Source organism: Bison bison, unplaced genomic scaffold, assembly GCF_000754665.1.
Source record: "Bison bison bison isolate TAMUID 2011002044 unplaced genomic scaffold, Bison_UMD1.0 scf7180017864373, whole genome shotgun sequence".
Lineage (NCBI taxonomy): Eukaryota > Metazoa > Chordata > Mammalia > Artiodactyla > Bovidae > Bison > Bison bison.
Genome location: NW_011494945.1, coordinates 5,503,363 through 5,527,906, shown reverse-complemented (window position 1 = coordinate 5,527,906; position 24,544 = coordinate 5,503,363). Strand labels below are relative to the sequence as shown.

The 24,544-nt window shown below is 39.5% G+C and overlaps 2 protein-coding genes across 2 annotated transcripts in view; one reads left to right on the top strand and one right to left on the bottom strand.

Annotated features, from left to right (window-relative positions):
• Window positions 1-6,861, bottom strand: part of WASF1 (WAS protein family, member 1) — a 71,411-nt gene extending 64,550 nt beyond the window's left edge. The window contains exon 1 of the mRNA XM_010856619.1: window positions 6,371-6,861. The gene's annotated coding sequence lies outside the window, so the exon portion shown is untranslated. The remainder of the gene's footprint in view (window positions 1-6,370) is intronic.
• A 505-nt stretch (window positions 6,862-7,366) lies between these two features.
• Window positions 7,367-24,544, top strand: part of CDC40 (cell division cycle 40) — a 49,353-nt gene continuing 32,175 nt past the window's right edge. The window contains exons 1-2 of the mRNA XM_010856617.1: window positions 7,367-7,586; window positions 19,457-19,543. Of these exons, the coding sequence (XP_010854919.1) occupies window positions 7,398-7,586; window positions 19,457-19,543 (276 nt within the window). The 5' untranslated portion in view covers window positions 7,367-7,397. The remainder of the gene's footprint in view (window positions 7,587-19,456; window positions 19,544-24,544) is intronic.

The following is a 24,544-nucleotide window of genomic DNA, read 5'->3' as shown; positions in this document are numbered from 1 at the left end:
TATCAAGCCACAATCCCTCCTGCTCAGCTTTAACAACTCTGGCCTTTTTTGGTTTCTTGAACCTACTAAGCTCTTTCCCATCTCAAAATCATTTTCCATGTATTCTTCACATTCTCTTCCTTTTTCACATAGCTAATGTCCACCCATCTTTCCTCAAAGTTGTCCCTGATTCTCAAGGTAACTAGGTTGCCTGTTCTTGTCCCTTATAGCACTCATCACAGTCCAATAATAAACATGTGCATGTTTTTACTTTCTGACTCTTACCATACTATTAACTCCAAAAGAATCAAGACCTCTGTATTACTCTTTATTCTCTGTGTCTAGCACCTAGTTGGCCCCCAACAATTACGTGTTAAATGAATAACTGGTTTAGCATGAGATAATCACCACTAAATTGTCAAAATTTAGTGGTGATTTTGACAATCACCAATACCTTATTTACTACTACGTACTACCCTCAGAAATCAGGGTAGAAGGTAGTAGGAGGCAAGCAGAATTACTACTATCAAGCTACTAAAATGGCTGCTTCAGTAGTAACTTACTGGGGAAAGGGAAGAGAGTGGTTTCCAGAGAACCTGTGCTTCTACTGAGCAGAATAAACTTGTTTAATTCAGTTAACCCTCTTCCTCCATAAAATCTTCATAAGACTATGATATCAAATAAATACGATAATAAATATAACTATCTATACAGTAGCTTGCACATAGAGCAAGCAAGCAATGGTACTTCTTTTCCTCTCAGGAGACCATATTACCTGTTACTCTTAAATATTATTAACCTCCAAATAAGAACTTAATTAAAACCTACAAAATACTCCAGTGTATATGAAAAACAGAGCTGTGTTTCATGACCTCTTTTCTCACAGCATCTTGATCTTACCACCTCCCTAAGAGAATTAGTTACCTGCTCCTCTGTTCCAATTATATCAGCTCAAATATCCATTTAGCTTAAAGAACAAGTGTTAGAAACACAGAAATGAAGCAGAGCAAAGCAAAGCAACCAACCAAAATAACAACAACAAAACTGTTCTGTCCTCAGGGAAGACGATTTTCTCACTCTGCCTCCAACCACACACCACGCATGCATGCATGCTAAGTCGCATCCAACTCCTTGCGACCCTATGGACTGTAGCCCACCAGGCTCCTCTGTCCATGGGATTCTCCAGGCAAGAATACTGGAGTGGACTGCCAAGCCCTCCCCTGGGGATCTTCCTAACCTAGGGATCAAACCCCCATCTCTTAGGTTTCCTGCATTGACAGGCAGTTCTTTACCACCAGTGCCACCTGGGAAGCCCCACACCCACACTCTTGTTCTGCCCAAAGTATCACAGCATCCAAGGTAAGGCTGCCACATTTAGCAAATAAAAATACAGAGTCGTTGTTGTTTTATCACTAAGTCATGTCTAACCCTTTGTAACCCCTTGGACTGTAGCCCAACCAGCTCCTCTGTCCATGGAATTCTCCAGACAAGAATATTGGAGTGGGTTGCCATTTCCTTCTCCAGGGGATTGCCCTGATCCAAGGATTGAACCCACGTCTCCCCACACATTATCTGTCAACTCTATTATCAAGCCGTATGACATCTCTTTACCTTCATATACCGACTCCACAACCTTCATTTCAATATTTTGCCTTCTAAAAAAATTTCTCTGGAGACACACTGGGTATGCTCTTTCTCCAAAGTATAATTAAAGTATACCTTGACTCACATATAGGCTGTCAGTAAAAAACTCTAAAGAGGAAAGCAAAGAAAATCATCTTAATTCTGTTTCTTGGTGGTGCTGGGAGTTTAAAAAAAAAATGAAAACAAACGCAAACAAAACAGCAGCCATTAACAACTTTAAAAATCTAAAAAGTCTTGCTTCCAAGAATAGGTATATGAGAAAAAGATTAACAGTATAATCTTTTCAGAAGTAGATCCAGAAAGAATAAATTTTCTGACAGAAAGTATATAAGCAGTGACATTAGAAAGGGAAAATGAACTCTCAGAACAAAGGGTTACACTTAGCTTCGAAACACCTTTGAATTTTCTTTGTAACCAAAAGGAACCTCAGAGATCATCTACCTCGACCTTCTCAATTTATAAATGAGAAAACCAAAGACCTTAAGAGGTAAAATTACTTATTCAACGTTACAAAGACGATCCTAGCTCCTTCCAGTTTCTCATACTCTAACCTCTTGCCCAAGATGATATAACGCTGAGGAAGATCTTCTTCATGTCCAATGAGTGTCAGAGGACAAGTTCCTAATAAAACTGTCACATCTAACACAAAAAAATGTATTTCTAGAATTTCAAGGTAGATACTGATTTTCCCACAGAAAGACTGTTATACACAGTATCAAAGGGACTTTCAATATTATTAACATAACTTTACAACTCTCTAATATTATTAGTCTACTCCTATCAGTCAAGTTGATTATGGGTTAAATTTGGTGAGTTGTCTGAAAATCTAACCACCAAGCAATTTGCTTCAGAGAAAGTTCCAAGTTCTAAACCATTTTACAAGTTAAAAATATAATAAATTGTATTGGAAGTTACAAACTACCAATACACAAAGATTCAAAATTATAAACTAAGTGTGACAGACTAAAAACACAAAATTCTTCAAGTGAAGTGAAGCCACTCAGTCGTGTCCCAACTCTTTGTGACCCCATGGACTGTAGCCTACCAGGCTCCTCGGTCCATGGGTTTTTCAGGCAAGAATACTGGAGTGGGTACTTCCTTCTCCAGGGGATGTTCCCGACCCAGGGATTGAACCTAGGTCTTGGATTGAATCTGGGTCTCCCACATTGCAGGCAGATGCTTTACCCTCTAAGCCACCAGGGAAGCAAAAGCTCTACACTAAAGGTCACTTAAAATTAGGTATTTGGGCACATTTACCACAGGATACAATCTATATACATCTTTTTATTAATATTTTACTGGAAAAATGAAGTATGTAAAAAAGAATCATACACACTTCTATACTCATATAATTTAGGAATTTTAAAAAAAAAAAGCCTTCAGTGTACATTTTCATGAAGTGACCTATAAGAGGTAAGAAGAAATTATCATCTCATAAATGAAAGGTTGGCAACGTATACATTATGCAATCTCTAATGCTAGTTCAAAAAATGTGTGGGTAAAGGAATTATACCTGAATAGGTAAGTGAAGTTCAAAGAACTTCCCAATACATTTTTTTTCTTTTCTCTTGAGATAAAGCTGTATGCTTTCTGAATTGAAAATTTGATATATCTTTTAAAATTTCTCTACATGGTACACTAAATCAATGGATATTCTTCATTCTCTCATTTTATTAGTCCAACAAAAATTAAATCTATACTATTTGCTAAGACTATGCTAGCAATTTCAGTTGTTGTTTAGTCACTCAGTCATGTTCAAATCAACTCTTTGTGACCCCATGGACTGCAGGCCCCCAGGCTCCTCTGTCCATGGGATTTCCCAGGCAAGAATACTGCAGTGGATTGCCATTTTCTTCTCCAGGGGATCTTGCCGACCCAGGGATCCAGCCCGCATCTCCTGAGTTGGCATCTCCTGAGTTGGCATCTCCTGAGCTTAGAGAAATCTTGAGTTAACTGTATTTATGAAGTAATAATGACAGCTGAATTTCAGTTGGTCATTTAAGGAAACATTAAAAGTGTCATAAAATTAATTCTTAAAAAGGAAACTATACAGTAATAACCTTAAAAATATTTGAATAGTCTTATCATTTATATGAAATTTCACCACAAAGTAATTAAAAGTATTGTTTTGGTAAAAGTAATAATATACTTTAATAGCAGTTTTTGCTATGAAAATTAATTGAATTAACCCTCCAAAAAGGAAATCAAAAGCTACTAGATACTGTAATAATGAAAATCAAGTACTTGGCAATACCTTATTCTGACAATAAAGGGATATGTGTAATTAAATATGGTATTATATTGATACACTCTCTGAACATATATATGGTTATTTACAAACCTGAATAAAGTAGCTCCATATCATACCTTACAAATGATCAATGTATTTTCAATGTATTACAAAGTCAATGTATTACATTACACTACAAACATCAATGTATTACAAATTGAAAATGTATTTTGAATTGTGTCTTCTGCAAGTTTTTCAATGAAAAAGGTCTAAATGTTTTCCGGAGATTTTCTTTTTCACAAACTTTATTCAATACTCTACTTTTTATTACCAAATCATGTAACTTTTCATCAATATTAACTAAACCTATACTGAAAACTACATATATGTATTAACTATTACTTTTTAAATTTGCAATTATTAAAAATATGATGGATGAGAAACATTCAATTTAGAGCCATGTTTCAAAGCAAAATTCAATGTAAATCAGCCATTCTAACATGCCACAGAAAATCCTAATGACATTTTTCACTGTATTTTACACTGAAATATTTTCACCATTCACCAGCTAAAATATGTAAATAAGTATTTTAAAATATTTAAAAGCATCATGAAAACATATTTACTTAATTTATGCATACCAGCTGGTGGCATAAATGGACTTTTCCATTTACATATAAGGAAACCAAGGCAAGGTGTCCATTTTATAAACTGCATGGTCATTTCCTAACAAGCAACTGATTCTACATCATCAAGTTATACGTGGGCCACTTCCAAGTGCCATAAAACAATTACTGTACCTTAAAACAACTGCCTCTGCAATGCCTATGTGCAAATTCGTTTTACCAAGAGGGTTATGCCAACAATCTAAAACAAGAAAAGCTAGAAAGGGAGGATTACAAAAAAGAAAAATAAAACACTTATTTTTGGTAGCGAATCATTTATTTTTAAATAATGAGATGTAAACAGTTTTTAGCATAATAATCAAATAACCAACAGTTGTTTCTTCCGTTTCTAAAAAATATTTTATCTTTCAGGTAGATCATGCAAAATTGTAGCCTACCCATCCTTGCAGACAGAAGTTAAAAAAAATGAGAAGAAATCCTCTGACAAGTAATTAAATACATGACATTGCAAAGGGAGAATAAAAAGTAAAATTAGATAAATTTAGGAAATGTATCGTTATTTCAGTTAAAACCCCATCTTAAATACTAAATGCTTCCTTTCATTCAACCGAAGCCTAGGATTAGCAATCAAATATTCCATTACTGAAAAACAAAGATATACAAAACTTTCCTTATTCAAAACTTGAGAAATTTGGTACCAAATATTGGACAGTAAAGAAAAACACTTTTCCTAACAGAAACTTAGAGCATAAGGGGGGAAAAAAACAGTTCCTGAGAGTTCGAAAGACAAACTGTGTCCGTAACTATGATATAGTGCTATCAACAATTAGGAAAATGAAAGTTATCTCCTATACAAATTAAAGAACATTAGATGGGTTGCATAACCAATAAACCAATACATCAATTCCTGGACAGAAACAAGACTTAGCTAACACGTGGATATAACACCAAAAAAAAAAAAAAAATTAAAATATAAACCTAGGCACACTTTGCATAGAAAACGAGAGAATCAAACTGAATCGTGTTCAAGTATCTAGTCTAGTTGGGGATTCTTTAATAAATCGGCTATAAGATAGGTTGTGAATGCTCAGGTCAGATGTGCTTTCTTTTTGCCATTATTCCAGTTCATCATCCGCAAGTGCAACAGAAGGCGTCAGGGTACCGAAGCTAGGGGGCATGCTATAGCAAGGGGAAAAGAAAAATGGGAAAAGGTGCAATGGATGCTGCAGAGTTGAATAATTATCCGGGTGGCACAATGGGCGAGTCCCGCCGACGTCGGAGCTGGGTGAGCAGCTCCCTAACTCTGCCCAAGGCCCCCCTCTCCCCAGAGGAGGCGTCGGAGACGACAGCCCGCTTCGCATCCTCTTCCAGCGAAGAAAGGGATCCCCGCACTCGCTTTACCGTTATGTTGTGTCTTTAGAGACACAGACTCGCGGCTCAAACACGCAAACGCACCAGCTGGCTTTACGGAGCCTCGGGCACGTAGCTCGAGCCTGGCTTCTCCAGCACCCGGTGCCGCAGGCTCCCCCGGAGCGAGCAGGCACAGAGGCGGGTCGCGGGGGCAGGGGCGCTCAGGCGGTGGCACCTCAGGTGAGACCCGCAGTCTCCCCGCCTGGAGCAGCCTCGAGGCGGTCCCCGCAACCGAGAACCAGGCGCGCCCTCCGGCCGCCGGGTCCCTAGGTCCACAGCTCCGCTGGCGGGTGGGCGGCCGGAGCTCTGGAAACCCGCGAATGGGGGTGGGGGCCGTCGCGGGGGAGGCGCGCCCATCCCCACAACCTTTGGCTGGCTAGCGCTCCAAGCGCACCTCTCTCCGTTCTTGGCCAGTGGGGGAGAGTTCCTCTCCCGGTACCCTGACCCCCTGATAAACAATTCCTCAGAGACTCGCGCTCACCGAGAAATCTTGAGGGGCTCTTGCCTTACCCCTTCTTCATGCTTCGGCGGCGGCTGCCTGTCCCCCTCAGCTCCCGGGACTCCACCTAGAGCCTCCAGGAGCGTCAGTCTCCCGGGTGGAACCCGCTGTGGGCAGTGGTCGAGGAACCGGGCCACGGGGAACGCCGCCTGCGACGTCCGCCAGTCACCGGACCCACCGTGTGCTCGACGCGCGAGCGAACAACACCGCGAGTCGCCGCCGCCGCCGCCCCCCACCCGCCCCCTCCTCGTTCGCGACGCTCCACAACCGGACGCGGAGACCCGCGCCTGAAGCAGGGGGGGAACCGCTGGACTCTCGCCACCTAATCCCCCATCTTTCCCACCAGGAGCTATTCCCCGTCAGTCAACGTCTTCCCACTTAAGATTCTCACTTTCCTCTTCAGCTCTCAGTGCCCAGGTGCAGCTGTGGTGGGAAACTCAGCCCCCACCCACTCACCCATCAGTGGGGATGAATATCGCTCTTCCCCCCCCTTTCCTGAGGCTTATATGGTATTGCCCAATCCTCAGTTTGGGGGAGGGGGACGGTGAGAACAGTGCTTGGCCGGGGAATGAGGGAAGATGATAGCCAATTGAATGAACCAACCATTCAGGGGCGGGGTCAAAGAGGGGCCTGCCGGCCCCGCCCCGCCCCTCGCTCCAAACTACAATCCCCATGGTGCTTCTTCCACTTCCCGCCGCGCTGCACGCCGGGAGTGTAGCACTTGGCGGCCTCAAGGTATTTCGGAACTCGTAGTCTTTAATCTAGTCACATAGGTCCCGAAAGTTGTAAGCTGTTATAATAGTCTCTGTTTCCCTAGGTAGATATTTCCAAATCTCGAGTTCCGCTGCACTTATTCTAATACTAGTTTATCCACTGTGTTGATTGTTTTAAAATATAAATGGTTTCTTAGGAGAGGAACTAAATAATGTCTATTACTGCAATCTGTCAGGACCTAAAGCTGCTCCTTCTTCCGCCAGGGCCTGGTCTTCACAGATTATCTGTTGCCGTCATGTCGGCTGCGATTGCAGCTCTCGCTGCTTCTTATGGTTCGGGTTCAGGGTCCGAATCGGACTCGGACAGTGAGGGCGGGCGGTGTTCCTTGCCAGCCGCGGATTCCCTCATGCACTTAACTAAATCGTCTTCGGATAAGCCCTCTCTGGCAGTGGCAGTGGACTCCGCTCCGGAGGTGGCAGTTAAGGTAAGCGCTTTGGCCACTGGTGCGCTGCGGGAACTGTCGGTTTCTCCTCCAAAATCCGACAGTCACTTGTTAGAACCCCGGTTACCTGTTCCTCGGTCCTGACAGCTGGCTATCGCTTGGATTCCACTCCCTCTGTAGGTCTTTCTCGGGAGAAGCTGGGAATTGGAAGTTCGAAACAGTCCTCCACTCCCTGCTCTTGGCTCCCGTAGTCGGGAAGAGGGGGTGAAATTTGAATTTCTGGATTAGGATGTGCCCTGGTTAGAGTAGGTGTAACAACATGTTGCTGCTGCTGCTGCTAAGTCGCTTCAGTAGTGTCCGACTCTGTGCGACTCCAGAGACGGCAGCCCACCAGGCTCCCCCGTCCCTGGGATTCTCCAGGCAAGAACACTGGAGTGGGTTGCCATTTCCTTCTCCAATGCATGAAAGTGAAAAGTGAAAGTGAAGTCGCTCAGTCGTGTCCGACTCTTAGCGACCCCATGGACTGCAGCCCACCAGGCTCCTCCGTCCATGGGATTTTCCAGGCAAGAGTACTGGAGTGGGGTGCCATTGCCTTCTCCAGGTGTAACAACATAAACAAACCTAAATCAGAACTTCCCAGAGTAGCGTGTGTGCCCTCGCTTTAAATGAGCAGCGGCCTGGCTTTGTTTTGTTTTTGAAGTCAGAACTAGAATCTGATCCCGGCTCCACCACTTGTTTGAACTTGGACAAGTTAGACAGCCTCCTCAGTCTCCTCACCTGAGACTGTACAACGGAGGTATAATTTTTAAAGCACCTACATACATAAGAGGATTATTGTGACTAAATAAAGCTTGGTGTCTAATAAAAGTGCATATATAAGGCAAGGCAGTGAGAAAAGACCTTGAATTTAAGAAATAGTGTGCATGTTCCCAACTGAGGAAGGTGATAGAGGAAGAAATTGGGTTATATAGTTCCTTTAACAAGTGTTTATTGAACACATGTTACTTCCCAGGAACTGTTCTAAGAGCTGAAGACACAGAGGCCAATAAGCCAGACATCTTTGATACCTTGATGTGTTAGTTTTCGTGGAAAAGGCAGCCAGTAAAATGTGAACAAATGAAGTGGTTACAGAGTGAAGGAGAAAAACAGAACTCCATGAAATAGAGTTCTGTAATAGAGAATAAGGTAGGAGCCTGACTTCTCTAGATTGTTTAGGGAAGTCTTCTTGAAAAAGTGGCTTTGAGGAATAGGAAACAGCCAGCCAAGTGGCAGAGAAGGCAATGGCACCCCACTCCCGTACTCTTGCCTGGAAAATCCCATGGACGGAGGAGCCTGGAAGGCTGCAGTCCATGGGGTCCCTGAGGGTCAGACAGGATTGAGCTACTTCACTTTCACTTTTCACTTTCATGCATTGGAGAAGGAAATGGCAACCCCCTCCAGTGTTCTTGCCTGGAGAATTCCAGGGATGGCGGAGCCTGGTGGGCTGCTGTCTATGGGGTTACGCAGAGTCGGACACGACTGAAGTGACTTAGCAGCAGCAGCAGCCAAGTGCACAATAAGGCAAGTGTTTCCCAGCAAAAGGAGGTAGCAAACCTTGAGATGACAACGAGACGAATGTCTTTGAAGAACTGAGGAAACGTGTCTGTGTCTGGAGCTGGAGGAGAGTATCTACCAGTTGGTAGTACTGGTCCAGTAGAGCCTAATGGGGGTGGATCAGGAGCTCAGGATGTGGTGAGGGGAGGCAGTGTGCAAAAACTTCTTTCTAATTATGATGTTCCCAAGTCAGGTGCTATAACTTAAGTCTCTTACAGGTTTTTAGTGAGCTATTTGTGGATTTTACTTTTTAAAGCGACATCAAGTATGAAAGAATACTTAGAATCCTTCTATTTTTATAACAAAACAAACACCTCAAACTTAGAGTCCTCCAACAGCCTCCTGAGTCTTCATTCTTCTCGAAACTCAGCTTTTTGGAGCTCTCCCACTTTATCTCACTTTCTCCTCAACTCAATGCAGCCTTGCCCTAGCCTCTTGGGAAACTTACTCTCTCTGAGTAATGTCACTGGGCTTCCAGTTGTCAAGTTCTGTTGTCTTGATTATGTGCATCAAGTGACAGTATTAAATAGTTCTTGGAAACTTTCTCTCCCTCTGGCTTCCATGGGTCTATTCTCAGCCTTCTCTTTCCTGTTCTTTTGCCCTCCCTTTCAATATTGATGTTTCCTGAGACTCTTAGTCCGTTTTGCATCCCTCATACTCTCCAGGCCTTCAACCTGCAGTACTTCTGATGACTCACAGGTGAATACTGAAATGGTTCGCACAGACTCTGGTATCAAGACTGCCAGAATTCAAATCTTATCTCCATGAGTTACCCGAATTGTGACCTTGGATAAATTATTTAAGTGTTCCATGTCTAACTTTTTTCTCATCTGTAAAGTAGGAGATAACATTAGTAATTATCTCATAAGTCATGTGCCAGGCACACTATCTTTATCCATTCTAAACTCCTTGCTAGCTTCAGAACTATTAACCTCTCTCCCAGGATGGCTCACAGTCACCTCCAATCCAATGTGTTAAAATATAAGCATTTTCTTTGCCTCAGGATCTGCTTTACCTGTTTTTCCCATTTGAATTAATGATTCTATAACCTACATATTAGAACAGAGAGGTCTTCCTTTTCCTTCTTCCTCAGCCCCTGAAGCTCATCAATCAAATGGTTCTAACATGTCTGTTTCATTAATGTCTCTCAAATCAATTTCTACTTCTCTATTTTTACTGATGCAGCCTACTTTATATCTTCCTCACTTCTCTCAAGTGTCATTCTTGACTTTTCTTTCTCTCTGAATTCCTACTATTGGGTAATAGGTCCTGGTAATGAATAGGAACCATTACTCAATAGTGCCTATGTTATTTATCACATCTCTTTTTCCTTTTCTGCTACCACTGTTCAGATTCTTATAATTTTATAATTTTTCTTCAAGACAATTATAATAACTTTCTAACTGGACTTTCTACTTCCTTCTTTCTTGTCTCCCAGCTCCATATCCCAAGTTTCACTTCACAATGCGCTCAGAATGAGTTTCTAAATTCCAGTGTTATCATATCACTTCCTTGCCAAAGACACTCTATTGCCTGCCCAGTAATTTCTAAGTTCCTTATGTATTAATAACATATGAGGCCTGCCATTCTCCCATGATGACCTCTCCACAAAGCCCTCAAACCTATTTTCTTTTATCCCCCTCAAGATTTTGCTCACACTAGCTTCTGTGCCTTGCCTGGAGAATCCCAGGGACGGGAGCCTGGTGGGCTGCCGTCTCTGGGGTCGCACAGAGTCGGACACAACTGAAGCGACTTAGCAGTAGCAGCAGCCTCTGTGCCTGGAAATCCCTTGCCTCATGCCTCCCTTCTTTCCCACCCCCCAAAACTCTGCTGTTGTTCAGTCTCGGCGCATGTTTCCTCCTCCGTCTACCTCAACCCCCTTCCCACACTTCAGTTGTATATACAGCATTTGCCACATTGCTGTGATTTGTTAATTTTTTTTTTTCCTCTGGACCAGACCCTAGAGACCTGAGGTTGTTGTGTATATTTGTTTTCATGTTTTCAATGCCTCATATACAAAATTATGAGAGAGAGATAAGGTGAGTAAAGGAATGAAAGAATAAGTGGAAAACAAAGTCTTGAAAAAGTACGAACATTGAGATTCAATGTATACCGAACGGGTGGGAGTGTGGGGACATCTGTAGAACTCAGTTCAATCACTTCATGTTACAAGTAAAATAATCCAGGAGAAAAGATTGAATAAAGTATCAGAGGTCCATCAGAAATAGGGCTGGGGCTAAACCGCCCCAGTGCTCTAGTGTCTGAGAGTAAGGGATATTGATGATCACTTGTTTGTTAATAAGCTTTATTTAAAAAAGCTTATACCTAGTAAATTTAATGGTGGAAAAATATCCAGGGGAAAGATGTGACGCATACAAATACATTCATCTGTAATTGTCAAGTTGTGACTAATGGTAAACATTTTGGCAAAGTATGAACTTATGCAATGTTTTTTAATCCATATCACTGAACACTAATGAGAGTTCATATATCTTATTAGTGTTTTTATTTTTGAAGTTACTATTGGGTTGTCTTTTCCTTCTAATGTGTAGGAGATCTTTATATATTCTGGATATTATCCTGTGTTAATTATGTATGTTGCAAATTTGTGTCTTGTTATGGAGAAATAATAAGCCACAGATTTTCCTTGTTGGATAAATTCTTTTACCAAAGCCATAAAAATATGCTCCTATTTTGTCTTTCGAAAGCACTATATTTTTGCTTTTACATTTAAGCCATAAATCCACGGAATTAAGTTTTGTTTATGGTATGAATATTTTTAATAATATGGCTTTGATCTTTGTAGGTTGTTCTACCCCCTCACCTCTATCCATTTTTTGTTATTCAAGAATGTCTTGGCTTTTCTTGTCCCCTGTAATTCTACATATGATTTATAATTAACTTGTAAGTTCTGCTAACATCCAAGTGGGATATTGTTTGAGATTGAATTGAATGATAGATCAGTTTGAAGACAGTGTTCTATCTATTCATTCATTTAGGTCTTCTTTAGATTTTTAATTTCTTTGAAAGTGTATAATTTCCTGCATCAATATCTTGAACAGTTTTGTTGCAGAGATTTCTGTGTGTGTGCTCAGTCACTCAGTGGTGTCCAACTCTTGGTGACCCCGTGGACTGTAGCCCATCAGGCTCCTCTGTGGAACAGTGGGTTGCTGTTTCCTCCTCCAGGGGATTTTCCTGACCCAGGGATTGAACCTGTACTGCATGCATCTCTTGCATTGGCAGGTGGATTCTTTACCACTGCACCACCTAGGAATCCCCACAGACATTTCTAGGTGCATCTTAGTTTTATGCTAGTATAATAATAAATTATGGAGGTTTTTTTTTTCCATTATTTAATTTTTTGACTTACTACTTTCATAATGGTATATCAGGCAAATTCCAAGCAAAAGAAAATGGTATTGGTTGTATTAGGGTCAATAAAATAGACTTAAAATGGAAAAAGGATCACTTCATAATGATTCAAGGCTGAATTCACAAAGGGGTATATAACAATTTTAAATTTATGTGCATCTAATGGTAGCACTAGTGAAGAACCCGCCTACCAATGCAGGAAACATAAGAGACGTGTTCGATTCCTGGGTTGGGAAGATCCCCTGGAGGAGGGCATGGCAACCCACTCCAGTATTTTTGCCTGGAGAATCCCATGGACAGAGGGGCCTGGCAGTCTACAGTCCATAGGGTCTCAAAGAGTCAAACATGACTGAAGCAATTTAGCACACAATAATGTAGAAAGCTCAAAATATTAAAGCAAAAATTTTTATAACTATGAGAGAAATTGACAAGTTTACAATTATAGCAGAAGATTTTAATATACCTCTTTCAATAATTGATAGGATAAGCAAAACAAAATCAGTAATGATATAGAAAATTCAAACAACAAAATTAGGAAACTGTATCTAAAGGGTATAAAGGACATAGCATTCAATGTAGAAAATTGTTTTAAGCACTAATAAAACATTTTTTAAAAACTGACCATATACTAGGCCAAGGATTGGTTAAGGGCCAGATAGTAAATATTTTGGGCTTTGCTGGCCACTGAGCTTCCCTGTTGGTTCAGATGTTAAAGAACTCGTCTGTGATTCAGGAGACTTGGGTTCAGTCCTTGGGTCGGGAAGATCCCCTGGAAAAGGGAATGGCTACCCACTCCAGTATTCTTGCCTGGAGAATTCCAGGTGGGCTTGGCGAATTCCAGCCTGGTGGGCTGTAGTCCATGGGGTCGCAAAGAGTTGGACACAACTGAATGACTCGCATATAACATGCTAGCCACATACAGTCTTTGTCACATCTTACTGTCTTTCCATCTTTCTTTTTTAAAACAACCCTTTAAAATGTAAGTATCTTACATTTACTTAGCTTGTTGATACAGAAACAGACTGTGGGCTAGACTTGGCCCAATAATTGTAGTTTGCTGCCCCATGTACTAGGCCATAAAATAAATCTCAGTACATTTTAAATCATAATCACATTCTCTGACCACAATGCATCTAAGCTAATCAGACACAAAAAGATAACTACAAAACCCCCAGATTTGAAAATTATGAAATTGCACTTGTAACCCTGGGCCAAATTTTTTAGAAATAGAAAACATTTTATTTTTTATTATAGTCTTTTTCCTCTGTATTTTTTTAAGGGCAAAACTCAAAAGGTATCTTCATATGAATTTCTGTTATTTTATCTCAGCCATTTAACCTCCCATTTTAGAAGTCTAGTCATTTTCACTTTCTGGGGACAAAAACCTATAACATTGATAGTCTGTAACAATGGTTAATATTTATGTCCTGCTTTATAGTTTACAAAGTGCTTTTGCATCCATTTTCTTATTTGTATAACAGCTAAGAAATGTGAAAAAGACTAAAATGTAGATAATGTTTAACTTTATTCTCAAATTACTTTGAATCAACAAAAGATAACCTGTTTAAACTTATTTGACCCATAGGGTGCCCTTCACTTACTGCACTTTAATTTTCATGGCTAATTGAAGCTGAATAGAAATCCTTTGTAATTCTCTGCTAATTTCAATTGCATGCCTAATTGTTACTGAACTCCTCGTGGGTATTAAAACAAGGTTGTGATGTTGTCCAAGTTTTTCTAGTTAAATGTAAAATTAATAACTCTTCAGTTTCTGAAGAGTTGTTCAGTTTGTTCTGTAATTTTATTAGCAGGAACCAGAGACTGGGACCTATTTATATTTTTTATTAGTTGCCACTGTTGCTTCTTAAAAGTAGTTCTTTTTAAATTGTATTTTGTGTTTAAAACTTGATGTCTCATGGTACTCTGTTTAAAGTAATTCAAATTTAGAATATTTAAAATACCCTTAATCAGAAAGATCTGGTAAATCATATTATAAAGTGGTTCTAGCAACTGTTTTCTAAAAAAAACCACTGGGGAGGTATGAATGTGGCTGAGCCTCTTGTTCATTTAAGCAGTTTATCAGTATAAGTTGAATGTTAAGAAAGAAAATAATTTAATTTCATTTTTATGCAGCTTAACTTTATGGTATTGTGTTTTGATGCTAAGCCCTATGTACTCTCTATAGTCAATGAAGATTTGGTATGCTTTCTGGGGTAACGTATATGTATCACGTAAGTACGTGGCCCAGCTTCGGAGCGCCCTTCCCTTGTAGTGTTAACACCCTTCCCTGCCTCAGAAGCTGAAAACCCAGATTCTCATTCTCCCAGCTCCCTGTTGGCTAAGGCTTAGGGCTGTGATTTGGGCTGGGACAGACAGATGCACCCACCTAAATTCTAATCTAAAGCTAATCCACGAGGAAGCAAAGAAAGAACATTTTACATGGCAACCAGTGGTGACCAGCATAATCTAGTTCCTTCAACCAGCAGTCTTGATCACAGCATCCAGTGTTTAATAATCATGTTTGGTAACAGTGACCTTTTGTCCTCACTGGACTGGTTTTGAGATATGATTGATTTTGAATTATGATTCCATCTATATACTTAACCCTGTTTTGGTGCCTGTTCCCCCAAGCTAATTCTCCACCTTTGAGAATTCCAAGAGAAACTCAAAAGGATTCAATATAGTTTAATCAGCCTGTGAACGTTTCACTTGCTGCAGCTGCTGCCGCTAAGTCGCTTCAGCCGTGTCCGACTCTGTGCGACCCCATAGACGGAAGCCCACCAGGCTCCCCCGTCCCTGGGATTCTCCAGGCAAGAACACTGGAGTGGGTTGCCATTTCCTTCTCCAGTGTGTGAAAGTGAAAAGTGAAAGGGAAGTCGCTCATTCGTGTCCGACTCTTAGCGAACCCATGGACTGCAGCCTACCAGGCGTCCATGGGATTTTCCAGGCAACGTTTCACTTACTTGTAACTAAAAACCCTGACCCATACTCAGTGATTTTTGTTTGTTTGTTTGTTTGCCACTAATTAGGTATCTTTAACATTGTTCATTGTGGCTACTTTAACTTTTTCCTTTTCTTACTTACTCTGTTGGTACCTTGGGGTCGGTGACTTAAGCTTGCTACTACTTCACAAAAGTGTTGCAAGGATTATGTGACATACTGTGTCTACCCTGATCTTGGCACTGTTCTTGTTAAATGCTCCTTTTTATAGCACTTACCCTCTTCTAGCAAATTCACTTCTTTATTATATCGGTTATTGTCTGTCTTCCTCATTAGGATATAAGCTTTATAAGGACAGGGAGCTTTGTCTGTTTCTACAGGGCCTAGAACAGTGTTTGACACATAGTAGGCACTCAGGCAGTATTTACTGAATGAACAAGTGAATCCAGATATTACCCTTATTTTTTGAAGATGTCTGTGTTCCTAACTACATAAAGAAAATTAAAAGATCATCTGTGACTCCCAAAATCTCCCACCAACTCCAAACATCTATCACCCATTATTCATTCTTGTTACTGTAGTCTCTATTTCATCTCCTCCTCTTTTCAGAGGCTAATTGGCTCTTTCCCAGATTCACTCCTCTCCCACCCCTCTTCCAGAATGACCACAGCTTTTTGATTATTCCCTCATTCTTATCATATGTTTCTCCCTACTTGCGCCTTTCCTGTAGCTTATGACTGACTGAATCTTTGGCTTAGCCTTTTCTTTAAAAAGGAAAGAAACAGAATTTTACCATTAAAATCCTTCAATCTGGCTCCTCATCTCTTATTTACTGCCAGATGTCTTGAAAGAGCAAAAAATTTTACTGCCTTTTTTTCCTAAATCTTCCGTTATACCTCGGCCCCTTGCAACAGGCTCTCCATACTTTACCCCATTACCAAAACTGCTCTGGCCAAGATTTTTTGTGACATAAATGCAGAATTCAGTGATCTTTGGTCAGCCTTCATCTTCTAATTTGTCTATGGATCTGTCATTTCTTTCCATTTAACTAATATTTATTGAACATGGACTTAATGCCCTGCATTCTACTAGACAGTAAGGATATGAAATATAAGTAAAAGTCATGTGCAATAAATAATATATTACAAGGTCTATTAGGAGTTATGAACAACATCTTTTGGAACTGTGGATGAAAAACATTTTTCCTGGGCCAAGAGGAAAAAAGTATCAGGGAAAAGAAGATGACATATTATCAGATAATGAAGGGAAATGCACAAGGACCAAAGTAATATTGCCAACAGCACAGAAAACATGAAAGTGCTTGGTATTTTTAAAAATCAGCAATTAGTTTAATAAGCCAAAAACGGGACACATTAAAGCAGATAAGGATGTATTATAATAGACCAGGCAAGATATGAAGTGTGCATTAGGAGGTAGAGAATGGAGATTGGGAATAGGGTTGCTTTAGAAATGTTTCAGGGGTAGAATCAGTAAGACTCAGTGCCTGCTTTGTTAGTGTGTGACAGCAGAGTTGAGGGAAGAATATCTTCTGTTTTGGACACAGCAAAGTGTTTGATGCTGTGAAATATCCATATAATGAATTTCAATAAGCTGTTAAGTATGTGGATGCAGAGGCCAGGCGTGGTCAAGACTGCACATAAAAATTGGGGGTGGAGGTTGAAGTCAAGAGAAAGGCTAAGATAAAGATGTAGACGATTTTGAAACAGAGAGGAAGGATGTTTAAGGGAGTCAGATCGGACTGTATTTTTGTGAAGTCGAGTAAGTTGCCTGCTTTGGTGAAGGGTGTTTTAGTAGTGACAAAATTCTGGAACCATAACTGCCTATAGTATTATTTTTCCCATCAGGTTTCTACCTTTGGTCGTTAACTGGTCTGACCCTACCAGATCTTCGTTTGTCTGTGACACTGCTTCTCCAGCATCACTGTCAACTTCCTGATATCCTACCTGTCCTGCAAAATTTGCCATATTGCTTTGTATTATCTTTGCATTATGTTGACAGATGTATCCTAACATCAGCAAGAGGCCAGCAGAATAAAGATGGTGGTATGTTAGGGATAGTTCTAGGGGCCAAGGACACATTTGTGTATACAAAGTCCAACTTCTGTAGCTTATATTTTAATAGAGGGAAGTAGACAATAAATATGTCAAGTGGTGATAAATAAAATGGAGAAAAATAAAGCAGGGTAAAGGGAAAATAGAAAAACCATACAGAGACCTGAAAGGAGAGAGAACAGTTGTGTGGCTATCCAGAGAAAGAAAATTGCAAGGAGAGGGAAGAGTTAAGTGCAGAGAGCCTGAAATAGGATTGCCTTTTGGTGAATTCCAGGAATAACAAATGAGCCAGAGAATCTGGAGTAAAGTGAGCACAGGCACAGAGCTAGGTGAAGACAGAGTTGGTAAGGATAAAGGACAGATTATGGAGGGTAAATTCTCAACCAGTTAGATTCAAATTTTTTCATTTTATGATGGCAATTTTGTCATTTCAGCTTTACTGAAATGCAAATCATATATGATATATAACTTCCTTAAAAATTTAAAAATATAACTTGAATACCCTAATTAAATTAAAGGAAATTTATTTATAACATGTTTGATATGTAAATAAAGCATGTAGCGATAGCACGTTTTTAATAGTAAATGCTTGAGGCGGGACAATCCAGGAAGACAGCAGTGCCCTATAAAAACTACTTTTGGGAGCCATACTTTCTGAGAACAGCTTGGTAGTGAGCCCTGCAGGCCTTCATTCAGCTCTTACCCTAAGCAGAGAAGCTACCAGAGGGTTTAAGAGTGAAAGAGTAACATAATCTGACTAATATTTTAAAAGACTCACACTGGCCTCTTTATGGAGTGAGGTGTGGGTGGACAAGGGCAGAAGCGGGGACTAGTTCAGAGGGTATTACAATAATCCAGGTGCAAGAAGATAAGTTGGACTGAGGTGATAGTGAAAGAGGACTTTGAAAAGTGGGTGAACTCTGGGTGTCCAGAACTGATGGGTTGGATGTACAATGTGAAAGAAAGGAGTCAAGAATAACTCTGGGGATTTTCACCTGAACAGATGTAAGGGTAGAATTATGGTTCACTTAGAGAAGGCTAGAAGGAGTCACTGGAGAAGAAAATGGCAACCCACTCCAGTATTCTTGCCTAGAGAATCCCATGGACAGAGGAGCCTGGTGGGCTACAGTCCATGGGGTCACAAAGAGTCGGACACAACTGAAGTGACTTAGCAGCAGCAGTAGGAGCAGGAGTCACTGAGGAAGGAGAAACCAGAGGTTCCCTTTTTGAATATATTAAGTTTGAAATACCTATTAGACATCCTGGGAGAAAAGATGTTGAGTTGAAAGCTCAGATATATAAATCCCTAGAGTTCAGGGAAGAGATCCAGGCTAGAAAATTGTAATTTATAATTGTTCATGTGGTGGGGTTACATAAGATAGACTACCAGTGATTCTCTGGTGGAGATGAGATTTTTATGTTCATTAAGTTGGAGGATGAATATAAGAGTTGACGTAGATAATAACACATAGATTTAGAAGTTTTGGGCCCTGACACCCCCTTCTGTTTCCTCTGCAGTCCCTGACCAAGTCCATCTCAGTACATATCTAATAAAGGTGTGCTGAATAAAGAAGGCGTGCTTCTCTTGAATTTGGAACCAGAAGATCAGACGTTTTGAGTTAATAAAAAAGGACTCTCTTTTGGACTCTCTTACATTAAGGCTTTGAGTGGTGTTGACTTAATTAGAAATTTTAATTTGTTCAGATAAGATAGTCCGTGCTTTGGAAGGAAAAACATTTTGTTATGCATTCTAACCCCTGTAACTGTTTACATTATGTACTTTTATTAGCCTTTGATTATTAGAATGATTAATCATAAAGTACTAGTGTAATCTTCATAAAATTGGTGTTAAGATGGCTAGTGTGACCTTAATGTAATTTCTAAAATATAGTAATTACTTGTCATATCTTTAGTGTTCATTTGCTTTTCTTATAGGAAGATTTGGAGACTGGAGTTCACCTTGACCCTGCTGTCAAAGAGGTTCAGTATAATCCTACGTATGAGACCATGTTTGCTCCTGAGGTAAGAAAATGTATTAGATTAAGAGTGTACTTTGCTGAAGTATTTAAATTGTTGTTTTAGTTGCTAAGCCAATTCTTTTGTGACCCCATGGACTGTAGCCCACTAGGCTCCTCTGTCCATTGGATTTCCCAGGCAGTAATACTAGAGTGGGTTGCCATTTCTTTATCTAGGGGATCCCTGACCTAGGGATCGAACCCACATCTCCTGCTTAGCAGGTGGATTCTTTACCACTGAGCCCCCTGGGAAGCCCATAGTTAGGTACATAAACAGTTGGTGAATTTTTCAGTTTTCTCATGAAAGTACACCGTTTAAACTGTCAGAAAATATCTCCTGTTATATGTTACTTATATCTCAATTTAAAAAAGAAGGGAAAATACATCCTTCTATTCTCCAAAAGTTAAATAGTACACTTTTGTAAGGATATATCTAACTCTTAGAGGCAGACTTAGCTAACATCTTCCTCTCAGTGTTGATAAGGGAGTGTTACAAGTTAACTGAGGGAAAAAATTGTGGTTGATTAGCATCATTAATGCATAGTATATTATGAAACATCTAGTGACAAATGCTGCTGTGTTAAACAATAAAAAGAGATGCCATGCTGACGTGGTCATGGCTCAAAATAGTCACACTGTTTATTGCTTGCTCTGAGTCAGACATCTTATGAATTCTTTTTCTTGATGATAAATGGTGATGGAAGCACTAAAAAAGCTGAGGAAAAAAAAAAACAAATAATGAAAATTGTCGGAAAGCCTTTGTAGAAAAGATTAGATTTGTAGATATTTAGCCTTTAAAAAGGAGAAAATGCTTGATTGATAAAATACAGATGTCAGAAAAAGATCATTATAAAAAGTAGTAATAATACCAGTTCAGTAGCAGGATCTTTCAGAGCATTTTAAAGATAGAGATGAGGAGCTGTATCTTATTGATCCTGGTAGAGAAAAAAGTACTTTTTAATGTTTATTCATTTTTTGGCATATAGTCATTGCCCTTTTTTTTTTTTTTTGATAGGCTATTTCATGTAATCTTTGCCTGCTTAGGTTTCCACGGTCACTTAAAATTTGGCAGTGGCACCGTGTAGTGCCTCCAAGGGTGTCAGTGCTAGTGCTCTGGGTATTCTCTTAAGTGTGCAATAAGCGAAAATCTCATTCTCATGCTCTCGAGAGTGGTACAATTTTATTTTATTCCATTATTTCTTAAATCCTTATACCTGTTGAATTATAGGCTGTTTCCTAGCTCTTGGCACCATTTTAGCTGGTGCTTTAAAGAGAGGTAGTATATTATATATATGTTTTTATTATGTATATATATATATTTTTAATGTAAAGTACTTCAGTTTAGCCACTGAATTCAGAAAATGAGAAAATTTGAAAGTGACATGATGTGTGACATTCTTCTGTTAGTGTATTTCCTATAAAGCCTGTTTTTCTTAAAATTTTAGATCCTGTGCATAACTAACATACTGCTATGTGATTATTTTTCAAAACTTTCAAGAAAAATTCAAAAGGTCAAAAAATTTGGGATGCTATTGACAAGATAGTACGTTTATCATTCTTGTTTTGGGGGTTATCAGTCCTTTAACTTTTTGTTCTCCCCCCACCCTATGTTAGGGAACCTCACATTAGATGTATTAGTTGGCTTATGTTAGGAACATTTCAATGCTTATTGTCAACAATTTAAGAAAATAGTGATGAGACTGAAAAATGAAGAAAAATTAGTTTTATAAAGAAATTGTGACATAAATTACCAACTTTGAACTTTTTGACTAGAATCTGCATAACTTGCCAAAGTCTGGAAAGTGTTACCAGAGCTTTCCTAGATGAAATTCAAGTTCTCATGATTTGAAAATCCATCATTAGAAACAAGATTTAATCCCTTTCCTCATGCTAGTGTTTACCAGAGAGGATATGCCACGTGTTTTTTTGTTTTGTTTTGTTTTTAAGAAAAAAAAAAAGAGAGAGACCAGACTATTTTCTATAGTGTGTGTAACTAGCAATTTTTTTTTTGAATGACCAACCAATACAGTCCAGGTTAACAACATGAGATGTGGGGCTACAGAGACCACTTATTAGTTCTTTTGTGATCTTAAATTATCTTATTTTTTTTCATAGGTAAAATGAAGATTATTTCTGTTTACTAAATTATAAAAATAAATGAGATAAGATATGTTGTGCTTAGGAAACTCTCTGGTACAGAATAATAAGCATTTAATAAATTATAGCCTTTATTATTATTTATGTTAATATTATTGACATTGATGGCTAGGTAGGCCTTTAGAGGAAAGGTTCTAGGCAGAAGGGAACAGCATAAGCCAAATCACAAAATATAAAGGACAGTAGTGCTTTAGTCATTATTAGTAGAGGGGAACAGGCTAAGACTAGAACAGCACTTTGTACAGAAGGTATTGCACAAGCTGTGGGGGCCAAGGTAGCGAGTTTGGTCTTGATTTAATAGATGAGTTTTTAGGAAGATTTATTTTAAAGATTTGCATGATGGAAAAGAACAGGGATGGAGACTAATGAAATAAAACAACCACTTATAACTCTATGGCAGGTACCACCCTGAAGGATTTGTATGCCTTATCTCCTTTAGCCCTCTCTATGACCCTATGAAGTACTTGTATCCCTATTTTAGAGTGAGGAATTTAACTGAGATTATACTGCCTGCAGGTGCCATATTTGGGGATTTGATCATTCTTAACAATCACTCCATAACTATGAGACCATTTAGAAGGCCACAGTGTAGTTTGCAGTTTTGACTATTATAAATTAACAAATTGCTATTTTATTTTGGATCCACTTAGAGAAAAGTATATTTGTTAGCTTCTCTAGAAGCCCATAAGCCTCAGAGAAAATTTCAGACTCCTTAAAATAACACTACTTTTAAGAATAGAAGAAATATAAAAGTTTAGAGGGGGGAAATGCCAGTTACTGTTTAAGATCTGACCAGAAGGGCTGCTGTAAATATTAATGTTAGAATGGGCTTCAGAAGTCAGATAGATGAGAACTTTTATTTTACAGATGAGGAAACTGAGGTTCAAGGTCATAGATCACTAATAAAATATGCTATTGTAATATTTAAACTGTGCTTATGTCTTACAAGATTGAGGTATTCTGCCAATAAAATTGAATTGTGGTGATCTTTTCCAAAATTGTAGAAAATAATAATATACTCTTCTCACCTTAAAATTGCTTATAAATGTTTTATACATTGATTACTGCAATAAATATTCATGAAAAACTTAGCAACAATCTAAGAATAATTACTTGTTCAATAACTTAGGGGTTTTTTTCCTATCTGTGAACTTACAGTTTTATTTCATATAGTCAATTTTTACTTAATGAAATTTCTTAATTCCTGTGGTGTTATAATATACTACTAAGGCATGCATGCTAAGTCACTTTAGTCATGTCCAACTCTTTGTGACCCTGTGAGCCATAACCCTCCAGGCTTCTCTGTCCGTGAGATTCTCCAGGCAAGAATACTGGAGTGGGTTGCCATGCCCTCCCCCAGGGCATCTTCCCGACCCAGGGATCGAATCCATGTCTCTTAGTCTCCTGCACTGGCACGTGGGTTCTTTACCTCTAACACCACCGGGGAAGCCCCATACTACTAAGGCATCAACCCTCAAGTACTCTGCCTGCTAAAAACGTGAGAACCATTGCCTTATAATACATGGTCTCTTAGATTTATCAGCTAATGCCTTAAATTAAAAATGCTTTTCTCCTAAGTTTATAAATAAAGCACTGCTTCACTCAAATGAAAGCTTGCTTACCTCAGAAACATTTTCTTTTTTGGTACAATGGCTGAATTAATACTTAAATACATATATTTTATATGGGAGATTTACAGTTGCAGTTGACTACAGTGTACTTCTGTACTGGGCTGGGAAAGATTGAGGCCAGGAGGAGAAGGGAGCAACAGGATGAGATGGTTGGATGGCATCACTGATTCAATGGACATGAGTCTGAGCAAACTCTGGGAGATAATGAAGGACCAGGAAGCCCGTGTGCTATATAGTCCATGGGGTCACAGAGTCAGACACAACTGAGCAACTGAACTGAACAGTGTACTTCAGTATTATCTGAGCTAAAAACTATTGAATACTCATACCTAATTAACTTGAATATCTATTTTTAAAAATCATTTGAATATATATTTACACTTAAACTGGGTTAACTACCAAAAATTGAAAAGAAGCATTTACAAATCAGCTTTGTATATTTTTAAATAGGCATTGTTTTATTTTTTAATGGCTAACCTAGAATTAAGAGTTGCATATTCACACAGAACAGGAACATCTGGGAGAATAATTGGTAAGAGCTGAGCCCTGCTGAATAACATTCTCTGGCTTCCTCTGTTGACATACAATATCTTTGAAGTAAGCTCTGATGGCTGCCAGTAACCAGAAAGTTAAGGAGAGCTAGATGTTGATGAATCCTACCCCAGACAGCTGCCTGTCTCAGTGGAAGATTTTGTCGTTGTTGTTGTCACAGCTTCAATTCAGTTCAGTTTAGTTCAGTTGCTCAATCGTGTCTGACTGTTTGCAACCCCATGAATCGCAGCAGGCCAGGCCTCCCTGTGTATCACCAACTTCCGGAGTTTACCCAAACTCATGTCCATCGAGTCCGTGATGCCATCCAAGCATCTCATCTTCTGTTGTCCCCTTCTCCTCCTGCCTGCAATCCCTCCCAGCATCAGAGTCTTTTCCAATGAGTCAACTCTTTGCATGAGGTGGCCAAAGTATTGGAGTTTCAGCTTTAGCATCACAGTCCTTCCAGTGAACACCCAGGACTGATCTCCTTTAGAATGGGCTGGTTGGATCTCCTTGCAGTCCAAGGGACTCTCAAGAGTTTTCTCCAACACCACAGTTCAAAAGCATCAATTCTTCGGCGCTCAGCCTTCTTCATAGTCCAACTCTCACATCCATGCATGACTACCGGAAAAACCATAGCCTTGACTAGACAGACCTTTGTTGGCAAAGTAATGTTTCTGCTTTTTAAT